Raw genomic sequence first — 17775 nt, forward strand, 5'->3', positions numbered from 1 at the left:
TCCACTGCCCAACGAGAACCCTCTCATGGAGCACAGTGGGGAGACTCCCCAGTCTCAACAGCCACACCTGGGAGCCATGACAGCCCAGCTGAAAATCATGGCCCTGCTGTTCAGCAGACAATGTCCAATATACTTTACCTAGCACCTACCTTTTAGGGTGCTACAGGTATATATCATAAGGTTCGTGTAGGTATAGATATTTCCTCTCTTCACTTAGATGCAACATTTAGTGACGGCCATGTACTTTTTTACTGAATATATCTTATTACTATTATAACAATGTCCTTACTATATGGATTTTTTGTGTCAACTTTTTTTGTATACATGTCTGCATTATATTTGTTACTGATGTCAATATTTGTATCAATTACTGTATGTATAATAAATGACTACATTCAGATTCTATTTTTGTACATCTTAATCCGTGACCTGCTTCAAAGTCCCACGACCTCTGTTTTCTATTTGCATTAACCATTAGGAATGGAGGCACGTCACTGTGTTTGCTTCGGATCATACTCCTCTATCTTCGTCTGTTCACTGGTCAACATGTTTCGCACAAGGCTTCTTCAGGACTATGAAGATGTACAAACAGTTTTCTCTTAAAATAAACAGACTCGATATTAGTGTTTCATGAGCATAGAACATAATCTGTATTTATGTACATCATAATAAATACAAACATGACTTGCTAGCACACGGCCTTCCTTCAAACCCCCAACAAATTAACCCGACCTGGGGCGGACACAGGGGGGAAAATCGGGCCAAAATGTGTTGTGTATATATAAGTATCGGTCCTGATGATCCGAGGTACAAGATAAAATATACAGTATCTCACAAAAGTGAGTACACCCCTCATATTTTTGTAAATATTTTATTCTATCTTTTCATGTGACAATACTGAAGAAATGACACTTTGCTACAATGTAAAGTAGTGAGTGTACAGCTTGTATAACAGTGTAAATTTGCTGTCCCCTTAAGATAACTCAACACACAGCCATTAATGTCTGAACCACTGGCAACAAAAGTGAGTACACCCCTAAGTAAAAATGTCCAAATTGGGCCCAATTAGCCATTTTCCCTCCCCGGTGTCATGTGACTCATTAGTGTTAGAAGGTCTCAAGTGTGAAGGGGGAGCAGGTGTGTTAAATTTGGTGTTATCGCTCTCACTCTCATACTGGTCACTGAAAGTTCAACATGGCACCTCATGGCAAAGAGATGGTCAGAGATTACGGACATGATACCAGAGATGGTTAGAGGCTGCGGACATTGAACAGGAGATGGTCAAAGGCTGCGGACATGATACAGGAGATGGTCAGAGGCTGCAGACATGATACAGGAGGTGGTCAGAGGCTGTGGACATGATACAGGAGGGGGTCAGAGGCTGTGGACATGATACAGGGGGCGGTCAGAGACTGTGGACATGATACAAGAGATGGTCAGAGGCTGCGGACATAATACAGGAGATGGTCAGAGGCTGTGGACATGATACAGGAGGTGGTCAGAGGCTGTGGACATGATACAGGAGGTGGTTAGAGGCTGCGGACATGATACAGGAGATGGTCAGAGGCTGCGGACATGATACAGGAGTTGGTCAGAGGCTGCGGATATGATACAGGAGGTGATCAGAGGCTGCGGACATGATACAGGAGGTGGTTAGAGGCTGTGGACATGATACAGGAGATGGTCAGAGGCTGCGGACATGATACAGGAGGTGGTCAGAGGCTGTGGACATGATACAGGAGTTGGTCAGAGGCTGTGGACATGATACAGGAGATGGTCAGAGGCTGTGGACATGATACAGGCAGGGTAGCTGTAAGAAATCATGGGGCCTCATACAGCCTACTTGACAGGGCCCCCCCATCTGACCGTTCTGGAGCCTGAGCCCGACCACCACTCCCCCTAGCCCACAGGCAGCAAGCAGAGAAAAAGGAGGCAGCTTGGAATGTGTACCTTGGAGATATAAGGATGTGGCAAAACTGCACTAACAGTGGGAGGTTAGGTATCAGGTGTATGTATAAAGTTTACAAAATGCGGGTGTCAGGGCTATGTAATGTACAGAGTGCAGGGGTAAGGACTATGTAATGTACAGAGTGCAGGGGTCAGGACTATGTGCAGTGGTCAGGGCTATGTAATGTACAGAGTGCAGGGGTCAGGGCTATGTAATGTACAGAGTGCAGGGGTCAGGACTATGTAATGTACAGAGTGCAGGGGTCAGGAGTATTTAATGTACAGAGTGCAGGGGTCAGAAGTATGTAATGTACAGAGTGCAGGGGTCAGGACTATGTAACTTACACAGTGTAGTTTTAGGAGTATGTACTGTACAGTTTGCAGGAGTCAGGGGTACGTACATAGTGCAGGGGTTAGGAGTGTTTAATATACAGAGTGCAGAGGTCAGGAGTGGGTAATGTACATAGTGCAGGGGTCAGGAGTGCTTAACCACTTGCCGACCGGTTACGTTGACCGTACTGCGGCAAAGTGGCTCGATATCGTCCAGCGACGTAGACCTACATCGCTGGACTCCTCCCCTTGTGGGCGGGGTGCGCACGCCACCGGAGGCTCGCTCCCGCTGTATTCAGTCACAGCAGGAGTCGGGCCAGGGGAAGAGAGGCGGTGATCACCACCGCTCTTCCCCGATCGTCGGGGATCGAGTGTGGAAATCCGCCCACTTGTGTAAACAAAGTGGGCGGATCTCCTAAGTGACAGGCAGGGTCAGATTGCAGGATTCAGCATAGCTGAACCTGCGATCTGTCCCCGTGTCACACAGTCCCCTCCCCCCACACACGTCAGTAAGCACCAGGCATACATTAACCCCTTGATCACCAATAAAAGTTAACCCCTTCCCTTCCAGTGTCATTTTTACAGTAACAGTGCATATTTATAGCACTGATTACTGCAGTAATGTCACTGGTACCCCCAAAAGTGTCAAAAATGTCAGTCAAGGGTCCAATCTGTCCGCCACAATGTCGCAGTCCCGCAAAAAAAATCGCAGATCGCCGCCATTACTAGTTAAAAAAAACAATAAAATGACATAAATTTCCCGTAGTTAGTAGCTGCGATAACTTTTGCGCAAACCAATCAAAATACGCCCTTTGCGATTTTTTTTTTTACCAAAAATATGTAGCAGAAAACAAATTGGCCTAAAATGTTAAAAAATTTTGATTTTTACATTTTTTTTGGGGGGGGGGGGGGGGAATTCATATAAAAAAATTTGAAAAATATTGTTTTTTTTTTCAAAATTGAAAATCACACAGGTTGTGTGAACACCCATGCGATCCAATTCTGGTGTGGAACCAAAAAAAGATGTGGGAACTGGTGGAAAATGGCATGGTGCAAAAGCACCATGCGATTTCCTGGCCTCTGCAGTTTAAAAATGGTGCAATTTTATTTCCTGCAGGGAACGCATGCATGGTAACCCATTTAAATGGATGAGCTGTCATGCCTGAGAAAATACAACACGGCTTGCAGAGTCTCAATAGTGTGAACCTAGCCTAAAGGCCCGTACACACGATAAGAAAATCTGTAGGGAAAATTCGTCCGCCGACCGATCTGCCGATTTTCGGATTGTTAGTATGGTGCTTTCGACAGCCAACTCTGACTTTTCGGCTGACAAAATCCTGATGTGCAGGCTATATAATTTTTGTCGTTCCGTAATACAACGTCCAATTTTCGTCTGATTAGTACAAATTTTGACGGAAAAAAATCTTAAGAGCAAGACTAGGCATGCTCAGAGACGAAAGAACACATACAAAGCAATCCAACACATGACATCACTTCTGAAGTAGAATTCTGTCGTACGGGAAAATATGTATGAAAATAACCTCTTCACTTTCCACATCAGACTAGCATGCCACAAAAAACTGACGACAGATCGTTCGATAATCTGATCGTGTGTACGGGGCTTAAGAGTTCATTCACACTTGGCTGACTTTCACTTTTATGTTCGGCACCTCCACTGCCCAGAGAAAAGTTTATTGATTTATTTATGCAGTCCTGCACTGAAGCAGGACAGAGATCGGTATTTTGGAAGAAGCCTCCTCCATTCAGGGATCTGTACATCGTCAGCTTTGCTAATTACTGTCAACTCGCCCTTTACTGACCAGGGTGTGGTGAAAGACTGACACACAGTACATATGTATATATAAATTGTACTTTCCAGAGAGAGCAGCACTTATGCAGCCCACTGAATAGCCTCCGCATGGTGTCTTCTTCACATGCAGCTACACGCGCCTTTAACTACACAGACAGAAGCGTCTCATGCCAGAAACCACCAGAGCACATCCCAGAAAGCTGTATGGGTGCCTGATCGGTCCCTTAGCAACCGATGGTGATGTCATCGATTGGCAGGACGCGGACGGGCAGCCTTCACTGCTTTCTACTTGCCTGTAGCAGCTGCATGCATGTTTAGGGCAGCGGGTCACAACAGCTATATTCAAAAAAGGCTTACATGGTAGAGAGAAGAGTCTTTAAGGAAATGCCTTGCTTAGTTAGGGAGGTTTTTGGTCATGCGGCACCCCTGGGGACTCCTCGCGGGACACCGGTTGAGAAACTCTGAATCAGACAACCCCCCACCTGTGCAGCTATTTAGAAAAAAAAAATGTCTCCGAGTCCCCTGTGTTCCGCGGGAGCAGGGACAGTAAGTGGACTATTTTATCAGTATAAGACTTAGGCGGATCAATCTGCCGCAGCGCTCCCAGCCTGTCACGGTCTATTCATATTAAAGAGGCCGGTGACCAGGCTTCAGCTGTGCACAAGGTGAACAAGTCGGATGTGACGAAACATGTCAGGGAGTGAACCTTACGGCGACCGGAAGTGAGCGGGTGTTACCTACGGAGGCTGGCGTGGTCCGGACCATCAGCGTGGAGAGGGTGAGCCAGACCTTCAGCACCGATCGGTGCATCCGTGGCACAATCCGTATGATATTCGAGGCTTTTTTATATGCTTTGTTTGTGAGTACATTTCTTTTGGATTTGGTGAATAAAACGTGTGGAGTGTAAACAATATTACGCTAGTGTGGTTTTTCCCTTCTTTCCCTGCAACTGTGGTGAATGGGAGTATCATTGTGATGAGAAGGAAATCTTTGCAAGAAAAGACACAGTCGTTTGCTGCCACTTGATTGGATGAGATTTGTGTTATTCTTCTCTGCTGCCTATCCTATGAGAGTAGGTGGGCCACACTGTCCGGTGAGTTGCCACCCCCCTTATTGAGCACGAGGTGAAGGATGTGTGGTGTGGTGACCCCATAAAAATCACGAATATTCCCAATTGGTGGAGCCAGTTTTTCTGCATGAGATTTTACAGAGACTTTTTAATCTTTTATGTGGAGGACTATTATAACACTACTATTTATTATCTGCGCTACTTTTACTAGTGGTTTGTTCGTTATTTGTGACTTTCTCCTGGTAACTTTAATATATCTATAACTTTAAAGTAGCTGCGATAGGTCTGGAATCGGACTCATTTGTTACTTTTATATTTGCGCGCAGGGGATATATCATATTTATCACTTGTGGATATTTATCTTATATATTTTACAGCTGAAGAAACTGATTGGTTGCCATGTGCAGCTGTTCCAGATTCTGATTGCACCAGTTTTGATAAATTCCCCTCTCTGTGTTTTACATCACTTAAGGCCCGTACACACGATAAGAAATTTGGAAGGGAAAATTCGTCCGACGACCGCTCTGCCGATTTTCGGATTGTTAGTATGTTGCTTTCGACAGCCGACTCCGACTTTTCGGCTGACAAAATCCTGATGTGCAGGCTATAAAATTTTTGTCCTCTGTCAACACACGTCCGATTTTCGTCTCATTAGTGCAGATTTCGATGGGGAAAAATCTTATGAGCAAGACTAGGCATGCTCAGAGACGAAAGAACACATACAAAGCAATCCAACACATGACATCACTTCTGAAGTAGAATTCTGTCATACGGGAAAATTCGCATGAAAATAACCTCTTCGCTTTCCACATCAGACTAGTATGCCACAAAAAACGGACGACAGATCGTTTGATAATCTGATCGTGTATACGGGGCTTTACTCCTGACTACTGCAATCTAAGTACAGCACATTCTTTTTTAAAGTGGTTGTAAAGCCACAAAGTTTTCTTACCTTCTTGCATTCTAAGCATAAGAAGAGAGGAAAACAGAAGGGCGGACAGCAAAAGAGCAGAAGACCCCGGAGAGGAGCGGACAGCAAAAGAGCAGAAGACCCCCGGAGAGGAGAAGACAAGAAGAGCCGGATGAAGATTTTTAATAAACTTTCCAAAACGTCTCCTGTCGTTATTTCCATACACTGCCTTTTATGTGGTGAATGAGTAGGGGTACAGTGTACCCCATACCCATTCACATAGGGAGGGGGTCCGGGATCTGGGGGGCCCCCTTGTTAAAGGCGGCTTCCAGATTCAGATGAGCCCCCTTCCCGCAGACCCCCACAACCACCGGCCAGGGTTGTGGGGATGAGGCCCTTGTCCTCATCAACATGAGCCCCCCCTGCCCCAAAGCACCCACACCCCCCCATGTTGAGGGCGTGTGGCCTGGTATGATCCAGGGGGGGGGGTGGGGCCGCTCGCTCGTCCCCTCCCCTTTCCTGGTATGCCGGGCTGCATGCTTGGATAAGGGTCTGGTATGGATTTTGGGAGGGACCCCACGGCGTTTTTTTGGCGTGGTGCTACCCTCAAATTCCATACCAGATCCGAAGGGCCTGGTTTGGAACCTGGGGGGGAACCCCACGCCGTTTTTTTCCCCATTTTGGCGTGGAGTTCCCCCTCAAGATTCTCACAGCGCAAGTCGTGCCGCAAGTCGGATCACCCTGATCCGACCTGCGGTGCGACTTCCATTCAAATCAATAGGCTCCCATAGGGAACCATTGATTTTGAATGGAGGCAGAAAAAACGCTGCTAACAGCTACTGTGGCCAAACGTGCAATAACGCTAATGGAAAAAGCTACTGAAAGCACGTTTTTACAGCTGCTGTTTCCCGGCGTCAAGTAAACAGCTTTGGAGCACGTTTTTATGACGCCCTGTGTGCATGGAGCCTTAAGAGAGGCTTCAAGGGACCTAATCTGTCTAGACACTATGATAGTCATCATGGTAGCAGTCTGGCAGGGACCACCTTTCTAGCTATTGACAAGGTTATGCCTAATTGGAGGGGTACCAATATGGTTAGAGCTGTCTCCAGGCTCGAGACTAGATGGATGTTTAATTTAAAATCTTATGCCCCTTTTGGCCTTAACATAGACTGGGACATTAATTGTTTTATCAATAATGCTTAAATTCATGTTTATTTATTTTTATTTATTTGTTTTTTTTTTGTGTTTTTTTATACTAAGCCGTGACGTTCTATGTGGGCCCTATTCGGGTTTTTTTCTTTTATCTTATTGAATTAGACCTTGCTAAAATCCCTGGTATGTCATCTATTTTGGGGATTTTACTATTCATTGTTCATAAATTTATTTGCTAGGTCTTTTAGTGTTCATCCACTAGGGGGCTCGTCTGAGTTATGGTACCTATTATAATTCTTTGGATACTTTTACGTTTTGTACATGCCTTCTCATGTTTATCCTATAGAGGGCGTGGTTTTAACATTATTATTTTCGTTTTTTTTCCCCTTTAATGCTCTTGTGGTTTCTTTGTTTACACAGGCAGTGTTGGGGTAGTTACTCAAAAAATGTAACTATTTACTAGTTACTAGTTACTTCTGTAAATTGTAATGAGATTACTTTACTAGTTACTGCATTTGAAAAGTAACTTAACTACTTATTACTTTACTTTCCTCTTTCTTAATTGACCGTGTAGAAGAAGATACATGACACTCTTTCTGCATAGAGTTTATTGTATAAACGCGGGCTTTGGGAAACATGAGAACAAAACCTGAAAAAACAGAATAAAACATAAAGTGCAACAAAAAGTCATAAACTTCATCCCTCTCTATTCTTCGAAATAACGATTGTATCGCACGGCTTGGGTAACGCAGGAAAGCGCGTTCCTATAGCCTAGTAAAGTAGTGTAGTTGCCTCCTATAGCCTAGTAAAGTAGTGTAGTTACCAATATTAGTATTGTAACTAGTTACTTTACTTAGTTACTAAAAAAAGTAATGTAGTTACTGTAATCAGTTACTTTGTAACTAGTTACCCCCAACACTGTCCACAGGATTGCGGTGTGGGCAGCTGTGCCACTATTCAATATGGGGCCGGAGCCCTATTTATGTCCGCTCCCTGTGATGTCACCCCGTCCGTGACCAACCCCCGGAAGACGTCATCTCTGACGAAACTAGTAGGGCATGGTCAGCGGCCGTGAAGGCATCACGCCCCTGGCTTGCCATTGGAGGACGTCCTATTCCCTGCCTGGAAGCCAGGCTTGTGCTGAACAGGAGCCCACAAGATTGCCCCAGTGTATATATCGGAATGCTCTATGACATCTGTAAAATCGTGAGTGTAATGGTTTATGTGTGTGATTAATAAAACTAATCTTTTAATACACTGTTGGAGCTTTCCTTTCACTTTTACACACGATTAATGATTGTCCTGCTTCTGGTGACCTGGAGCATCTGGGGATCTTAATGTTTGTGTCCTGGAATCTGATTTGGAGTCCGCAACCAGTGTTTTTTTACCCTGAGTGGGATGAGACGCCTGTTTGACCACTTATAATTTGGTGGTCTTATCATTCTGGTAAGGAGATCTCTGTATCACCTGGGGTGTGAAGTATGTTCATCTACCTTTTCAGACACCCTTGCTTCCTTGCCTGATCTTCTGGCTTCTTTCTCTGGGAATACTGGCTTTTTGGACTGTGATGAACTTTTAATGATACATTTATAGAATTTAAATATATCCTGGTTTGGGTGGTCTGCTTTAGTTAAAATTAACATTCTCCCGCATTTGCTCTATTTATTCCAGGCCGTACCAATTATGATATCGCCCTCCTTCTTTGCAGCCTTCAAGAAGAGCTGCTCCAGCTTTCTCTGACGATACTCCCACCCACGCATTAATTATTCACGTCTCACTCTGCCAAAACCTAGAGGGGGAATTGGTCTTCTGGACCTATATAAATACTACATGGCCTGCTTGCTCATGTAGTATTTATATAGGTCCAGAAGACCAATTCCCCCTAGTTAGTGGACTGGAGTGTCCATGACCTGGAGAAATCATGGGTGTACTTTGAAGACTCCTACAGCACTGTCCCCCTACATATTACCCCTTGGCTTCCTAAGAGTGGAATTCCTTTAAACCTCCCAACACACCCGACTATTGGCCCTACCCTATCAAGTATTGGCTGGGCTTGCAGAAGCCAGACGCTCTCATCCAGGCTAGCTCCCCTAACGTCTGTGCGAGAGAACCCATATTTCCCTCCTGGATTGTCTAGGGCTTTCTTGACCCATGAGTGGCTGTATAGAGAGGTTTTGGCAAATCAGTTCTTCCTTAAGGGTAAGCTACGCACCTACAGTATGACCAACTGAAGGTCCTTTCCAAATCAGGATTGTTTCCTTTCTGGGCGTACTTGCAGATACATAATTTCTTGTCACACTCAACCAAAATTGACATATGCTCCAGACCCTTCACTCAATTTGAAAACCTGTGTACTCAATAATCCCCCAAAGACATTTATTATCTACCATATACGCTCTGCTAATTCACTCCTCACACATACCACTGGACAAAGCAAGGCAGGCCTGGGAAGGGGAGCTGCAATACGCTTTTACTGAAGACTGGGACGACATAAATTAATACATACATAAGGGCTCTTTAAATGTGGCCATACAAGAAAATGGGTACAAAAATAGGTTGCACTGGTACAGAACGCCCACTTCACTACATAAATACTCCCCATCACTCTCTGATGCATGCTGGAGATGTGGTTCAGAGGTGGGAACAATTCTACACATTGGTGGGCTTGCGATAAGATTCACCCATTCTGGAAGACGATCCATGACATTATTGCGGAAATCATGACTTACTCACCTGACTTTACACCTGAGCAGTACCTGCTGCATCACACATCTCTATCAAAGAAAACATACAAAAAATCACTAGCCAAGCATTTGGTCAATGCGGCCAGGCTCTGCATCCCGGCACATTGGCGATCAGCGCAAGTGCCGACGCTTAGGGAATGGCTGAAGAGAGTCAATAAAATAGAGGAAATGGAAGAGCTGATCTATATTTCACAAGATCGCCTTTCTAAATTCCTGTCCTCCTGTTATTGCTGGTCTTAATTCAAAAATACTGATCGATACAGAGTCTTATTCTGGTAGAGGTTTCCTGCCACTTTGGGCTCTGTCCCTAAGGTTCATAATGAGTTGTAGATGGAGGAGATATATAGTGTAACTCCAGCCATCCATGGCCCCCCCTTTGTTTCCCTTGCTTCTCCCCCCCCCCTTTTTTTTTCTCTCCTCTCTTCTTACTGTCGCTCCCATGTCCCAACTCTTTTTCTCTTCCCTCTCCTTTTCATTCTCCTCTCCATACTGTGCTTCCATACTCACCCTGACGCCTTAACAAACTACATTCCAATGAGGGACCAGTCAGGCTAGAGTTCACTCATTGTCTTTTCATTTTGATGTAACTCCGATTGCCTGGTGAGCCCCGAATGCTTATATAATCTCCGTAGGATGGAATGTTCTGATCCCATTATTAAAATGCCCAATTCTATATTGTAAATTTGATACAATTTGTTTACTGTTTTGAATGCAATTTGCTGCCGTCCTGGTGGACTTCTTTATGACCTCACATATGTCATATCTATTTCATGTTGTTAACTGTGATCTTAAATAAAAATAGCTTATGGGGAAAAAAATGAAAATTTGTGGAGGAAGCTGAAAGTTCAAGTTACCAAACGTCAGCCTCGAAACCTTACTGACTTGGAGAAGATCTGCAAAGAGGAGTGGGATAAAATCCCTCCTGAGATGTGTGAAAACCTGGTGGCCAACTACAAGAAACGTCTGACCTCTGTGATTGCCAACAAGGGATTTGCCACCAAGTACACAGTCATGTTTTGCAAAGGGGTTAAATACTTATTTCACTCATTAAAATGCAAATCAATTTAAAACTTTTTTTGAAATGCGTTTTTCTAAATATTTTTGTTGTTATTCTGTCTCTCACTGTTAAAATAAACCTACCATTAAAATTATCGACTGATCATTTCTTTGTCAGTGGGCAAACGTACAAAATCATCATGGGATTAAATAAATATTTTTTTTTTCTTTACTGTATGAAAAGTGATCTCGTAATAGCCACTACCTGCTCATGATCCATTGTGGAGAATCTATGTACCCCAGAAGAAATAGAACAGGATCCAGAGTCAGCACAATATCATATACAAAATTTTGCTTATCAAGCACTTCCTGCCATTACTTATATAATCAATGAGACTTTCTAAACTCTGTGGACATCAAGGATGGATACTTGAATGTGGAGAAAGAGCTCTCCTCAAAAGAAGTCAACTAAGGACATCTGGGTGCATTGGTGCAATGAACTTTATTAAATTTGTGAAGGTATCATTTATTCCATATTAAAAAACCACACACTCTTATGATAAAAACAATCACACATTAAAATTAAGACAAAAGCAATAGGGAGATCTGCAGTAACCAATTTCTCTACTTGTTATTGTAATGGTGTATTAAGGGCTTGTAAACATTGTAACCACCGCAGGGTAATAGATCATAGCCCAAACACACTCAGCAAGTGGAACAGTCTCTGGGACCGGTGTTCAGTGGAAAAAACCCTACCTGTGAAAATTCCCTACCCTTGTCACTTCCTCTTCACATACGTCATGGAACAGCTGAGCAGCTTACCACTGCGGATGCTCACAGCTCCAGAGGGTAGGGAATTCTCACGGGGTAGGGTTTTCTAACGTTACACCGCATCAGCTGTTGCCGCGGGTACATTAAATCATCTCCGCTGCCACATTAAATCATCTCTGCTCCTACCCCTGTGACTTCTCTGATTTCGGCTAGATAGAGCTGAGATCTCCGTGATTTATATTTTCATACACCCATCGCTTTTACATTTAGGAGCCGAGATCAAGGAAGTCACAGGGGTAGGAGCGGAGATGATTTAATGTGGCAGCGGAAATTATTTAATGTACCCTCGCCAACTTCTGATGCGGTGTAACATTACACATCACTACCCCGTGAAAATTCCCTACCCTCCGCAGCTATGAGCATGCGCAATGGTAAGCTGCTCAGCTGTTCCATGATGTATGTGCACCGGAAGTGATGAGGGTAGGGAATTTTCACGAGGTAGGGTTTTTTAACGTTACACCGGGTTCACCCAAGATAGATCACCCAGAGTGTCCAACAGGGACAGACGCAGCCTATGGCTGCATGTGGGGTTACTTGGTAGTACAATTACCACTTAATTTGAGCTCTGAAGAAACCAGCGCCACCTGCTGGTGAAACGCGTCAGCATCGCGTCACATCTCCGCACCAAGCAGGGAGCCAGCTGTGTACAAGCCCATTCATCCCGGAGAGTGCAAGCGCGGAATTGACAGCGGTGATGGCTTGCGGCTCGCCCCCGCCCCAAACGGACTCAGCTGAGTTTAGGAGGTGGAAGAGAGCCTCCGCATTGAAGGACACATGCTGGAGCTGCAGACCATTGAAGTCTGCTGGGAACAGGAACGGAACCACTTGGAGGACGGGTCCGCCCCACACTAAAGGAGGTTTACACACTTAACTGAACTTTTCCAATCTATGCTATTGTGCTGTCAGCATAGCCTCCATACATCTTGGGCTGGTTCCCAACAAATCCTCAAATTAAGTGGTAATTGTACTGCCAAGTGACCCCACATGCAGCCATAGGCTGCGTCTGTCCCTGATGGACACTCCGGATGATCTATCTTGGGTGAGCCTGGTCCCAGAGACTGTTCCACTTGCTGAGTTAAAGACTGTAACCACCGCAAGTGAATAGGTCATAGCCCAAACACAATTTTACAAGTTTACAAGCCCTTAATACACCATTACAATCACAAGTAGAGAAATTGGTTACTGCAGATCTCCCTATTGCCTTTGTCTTGATTTTAATTCATGATTGTTTTTATCATAAGAGTGTGTGGTTTTTTCATATGAAATCAATGATACCTTCACAAATTTAATAAAGTTCATTGCACCAATACACCCAGATGTCCTTAGTTGACTTCTTTTAAGGAGAGCTCTTTCTCCTCCCCCTTTTGTTTTTCATAGGTATGCGTGTGTACGGACAGCAGTAGGTTGTTCACCTAACTGCAAGGGTGATTAGGGAGTAGGTTTATATAAACCCTATCTGAACAAGATCTGTTTTGTGTGAGCAACTTTGGATTTTTTTTGATGGATACTTGAGTGTTCCTGTTTTTCTGGCGCACCAGCAATTCTTCCCTTTGTTGTGAGTCTTTAGCTTCTCCGGTTCATCTTCTCCTTTGCACTTTGAGTGTTGACTCAGGCGTTTGCCCCCGGGGCTAGCCTTGCTGTGCTCCCAGGGCATCCCCATTGTTGGCTATCTAGAATACCTTCATTCTCTTAGGTTCTGGCTGACAGCATAGCTAGAACTGTCCTGACATTGCCACAGTTCAACTGGGGTCCTGAACCTTCGGAACTCATTCCTGGAACCAACTCATCACTTGGAATATCTGAGTCTCATCCTAAACACAGCTCAAGCCAGAGTTTTTCTTCCCCAAGACAAACTTAAAAAACTCTCCGTTCCCAGTCTCGGGCTCTTCGGTCCAAGGGTAACCCAAATTTTTGCTTCTGCTTGAGAGTTCTGGAGCTCATTGTAGTGTTCTTCTAGACCAGGGGGGTCTCAGAAGTTTCTAAACAAACAGTCAGTTTACTGTCCTTCAGACATTAGGGAGCGGGGGGGGGGGGGGGGGTTGGGTAGACTTTGGGAGCAGAAAGGGTCCAATCAGTGGAAAAAACAATGTAAATGGACAGTGTAAAAATATAAAGTAAAATAAATTAGAAGAAAACAAATTTAAAGAGACCCCATTCCTCCATGCTTACGCGCAGAAGCAACTGCATACATAAGTCACGCACCCATATGTAAACTGTATTCGCACCGTACACAAAGATATCACCGCGAATGTTAGAGGAAGAGCAATAACTCTAGCACTAGGTCTTCTGTGTAACTCTAAACAGGTCACCTGTGAAGGCTTTTTAAAGGTTTCCTATGGAGATTTTTAAGTACCGTAGTTTGTCGCCATTCTATGAGCGTGCACCATTTTAAAGCATGACATGTTAGATAATCTATTTACTCAGCGTAACTTCATCTTTCACATTATACAAAAAAATTTAGTTTTAGGGCTAATGTGTTTTTTTAATGAATTAAAGTGTATTTTTCCCCAAAAAATTGCGTTTACAAAACAGCTGCGCAAATACCATGTGACATAAAAAATTGCAACTATCCCCATTTTTTTGTCTTGGGTCTCTGCTGAAAAAAAAATGTATAATGTTTGGGGATTCTAAGTAGTTTTCAAGCAAGAAATACTGATATTGTTCGGAAGAAGATGAAGGGAGAACACCCTGAAGGCCAGTCCTGAAAAGTTACCTGTGAGAGCAAATCACCAAAACATCACCGAGAGAACAAAATGGCTACAATCACCGTAAGTACGCTAAGTACAAAAATCCCAATATGGTCCACAAGGTGGTGACCTGACTTCTCTCAGATGGACAGCACAGACAGGAAGTGATGAGTACAGACAGGAAGTGATGTATTTACAGACAGGAAGTGATGTCAGGTATAAATAGAAAGTTCAAGTGAGCGGTGAGTCGGGAGGAAGTAGAGGAGACGTTGTTGGAACTGGCAGCAGAGGAGGTAATAAGATCTTATTTTATATTTATAATCTTTATTTACCTAAAGAAAATGTCCTCCTTCCTTTTTGCCGCTGGGGGAACAGAAACAGAGGAACACATAAAACTGAGGACCTGTTTCTGGTCCCCCGGAGAAAAAATTAAAGCATGAATGCACAGTGCACTTCCCAACAGCAAATCTTTCTCCAGCTCTCCTGCAGCACCCCCATCAGACAGATCCAAGGTATCCACAATTTATCTGGGTGAGAAGCAGAGCTTATGGTGACTTGGAAACTCCCTTCTGGAAATATTCAGCAGAACCCCTCCCCAACTAACATTAATCCCGTCCTCTGCTTGAACACCAACTGGGCCCCCAGATCTACATATACTGGATGACCGGGAACCCCACCATGTCTGTGCCATCTATACTCTGCATGTGTCAGAAGACACCTAACAAAGCTTCCTTCCAACCACCTAACACCGCTGTCCCCCACTCCTCACCCCCCATCTAACACCGCTGTCCCCCGCTCCTTACCCCCATCTAACACTGCTGTCCCCCATTCCTCACCCCCATCTATCTAACACCACTGTCCACCATTCCTCACCCCCATCTAACACCACTGCCCCCTGCTCCTCACTCTCCAACTAACACAACTGTCCCCCGCTCCTAACCCCCCATATAACACTGTTGTCCCCTGCTCCTCACCCCCCCCTACCTAACACCGCTGTCCCCCATTCCTCACCCCCCCCCATCTAACACCGCTGTTCCCCGCTCCTCACCCCCCATCTAACACTGCTGTCCCCCATTCCTCACCCCCCATCTAACACTGCTGTTCCCCGCTCCTCACCCCCCATCTAACACTGCTGTTCCCCGCTCCTCACCCCCCATCTAACACTGCTGTCCCCCATTCCTCACCTCCCATCTAATACTGCTGTCCCCCGCTCCTCATCCCCCATCTAACACTGCTGTGCCCTGCTCCTCACCCCCCATCTAACACCACTGTCCCCCACTCCTCACCCCCAATCTAACCTTGTTGTTCATCTCTCCTCACCCCCCTTCCCACACTGCTCACCTATATTCCACAACCCCCCACTGACACTGTTGTCCCCTACTCCACTTTCCCTTATTCAATATTGCAGATCTTCACTCCTCACACACCTTATTCAATGCTTCTGTCCCCCACTCTTCACCCAGAACCAATGCTGCCACCTTGCTTTCTCTCGCTTGTCACATGTTATCGCTCTTATCTCTATTAATAAAACACAGACCTGACCAGAGCGGTCAGGAGGATTCTGGGAGGTCACATGATATCACTCGTATCTCTAATAATAAAACACAGACCTGACCAGAGAGGTGAGGGGGATTCTCAGAGGTCACGAAATCACTTTTTTTTTTTTATTAAATCAAAATTTTAAATTTTAATAATTTTCAAAAAACAGAAAATACATTTCTATAATCTTACTAAAACCCTTACCCAAGAAACCCTTCTCCCCCAGATCCCTCTCACTTCCTATTCCATCCGGTATTATTCATCTTGTCATCTATTTTACCACCTCCCTTTCTTCTTAATCTACCCATATTCCACCCTCATACTCTAATCCGTCCAGATTTCTAAATATTTACTCATCTTCTTGAACTCTGCCCACTTAACCCACTTGTTTGAGAAACTCTGCGTCTGGTCTTCCTGTCTGCTTCCCATGTATTCCATATTGTATATTCAACTCTTTTATACCAATCGCTAATTGTAAGACTTTCAAGTTCTAGCCATTTTCTTGGAATTGCCCCCTTTGCTGAGTTCAATAAGTTGGGACTATCGTGCTTTTATACAGTTTTTTTGATTTACCAGTGTTGTAAAATAAGCAAACCTACAGGTCATTAGTAATATCTACAGCTATAATTTCCTCAATGTATTGTTGAACCTCCTGCCTTATCCCTATTAATAAAACACAGACCTGACCAGAGAGGTGAGGAGGATTCTCAGAAGATTCTTACATGGACACAAGGATCTCTACAAGGTCATCATGATGGAGAATCAGCCACCCCTCACATCACCGGGTAAGAGGAGACTTTATTGTAAAGGAGAGAGCAGTACGGAGGATCCACCTAGATCCCCCATCATCAGATAAACACATAGAAACAATGTATTCAGTCAGTGTGTGTGTTTCCTACAGATGGATCCAGTAACAGGAACCTACCAGAGAGATGTCCCTGTCCTCTGTATTCCCGGGATTCCACACTGGAAGGTCACACCATCCCTCACCATAATCAGGTAGGTGAAGATGAATGTCGAGATCGTAAAAGTGATCTGACTGTATGAAAATATATTCCACTTTTAGGTATAATGTTATTTGCGCTCATATTTTAAAGAAACCGTTCCCTGCTATTTTGTTTGTTTAGAATGAAAATCCTATGACTATAAAAGATGAGGTTAAAGAGGAAGAAGAGACGTATGTGAGGGGTGATCAGCAGTTCAGGGAAGAGGTTGGGAGAATGGACAAAGTTAAAGAGGAGGAATCTTCTCCAGACATCAGCACAGGTGAGTGATGGCCACTAAATACAAAAACTGTTTGGGTATATGGATTGATGTTTGAGGATCTGTAGACCTATTTCTGCAAGGACATCATGATGGAGAATGAGCCACCCCTCACATCAGCGGGCAGAAGGAGGCTTTATTGTAAACGAAATAGCAGTACGGAGGGTCCACCTAGATACCCATCATCTGATAAACACATAGAAACAATGTATTCAGTATGTGTGTGTGTGTGTTTCCTACAGATGAATTCAGTAATGGGAACCCACCAGAGAGATGTTCCCTTCCTCTGTATTCCCGAGATTCCACACAGGTCAACGTTAAAGAAGAGATAAAAGAGGATGATGATGAGGATTATGTGGGGGAGGAGGCAGAGTTTCGAAGAGAACATAGGAAGCAAGACCAGGACACCATGGTAGAGTCACCCAGTTACAGAAACCCACCAGAGAGATGTCCCCGTCCTCTGTATTCCCAGGATTCAACACAGGAAGATCACACCA

At 44.4% G+C, this 17775-nt stretch overlaps 3 protein-coding genes across 3 annotated transcripts in view; 1 reads left to right on the forward strand and 2 right to left on the reverse strand.

Annotated features, from left to right (window-relative positions):
- LOC309550686 (uncharacterized protein) overlaps positions 1–17775 on the forward strand; it is an 801473-nt gene that overhangs the window by 221712 nt on the left and 561986 nt on the right. Inside the window, exon 5 of the mRNA XM_082251021.1 lies at positions 16917–17014. Within this exon, the coding sequence (XP_082107147.1) occupies positions 16917–17014 (98 nt within the window). The remainder of the gene's footprint in view (positions 1–16916; positions 17015–17775) is intronic.
- Positions 1–17775, reverse strand: part of LOC309549964 (uncharacterized protein) — a gene marked incomplete at its 3' end in the record, with an annotated part of 180661 nt that overhangs the window by 85252 nt on the left and 77634 nt on the right. The window lies entirely within an intron of this gene.
- The window catches only part of LOC309550702 (uncharacterized protein), a 975511-nt gene that overhangs the window by 52764 nt on the left and 904972 nt on the right, over positions 1–17775 (reverse strand). The window lies entirely within an intron of this gene.

This window comes from Pelophylax lessonae (assembly GCF_965119305.1).
Source record: "Pelophylax lessonae genome assembly, chromosome: 3".
NCBI classification, from domain to species: Eukaryota; Metazoa; Chordata; class Amphibia; order Anura; family Ranidae; genus Pelophylax; species Pelophylax lessonae.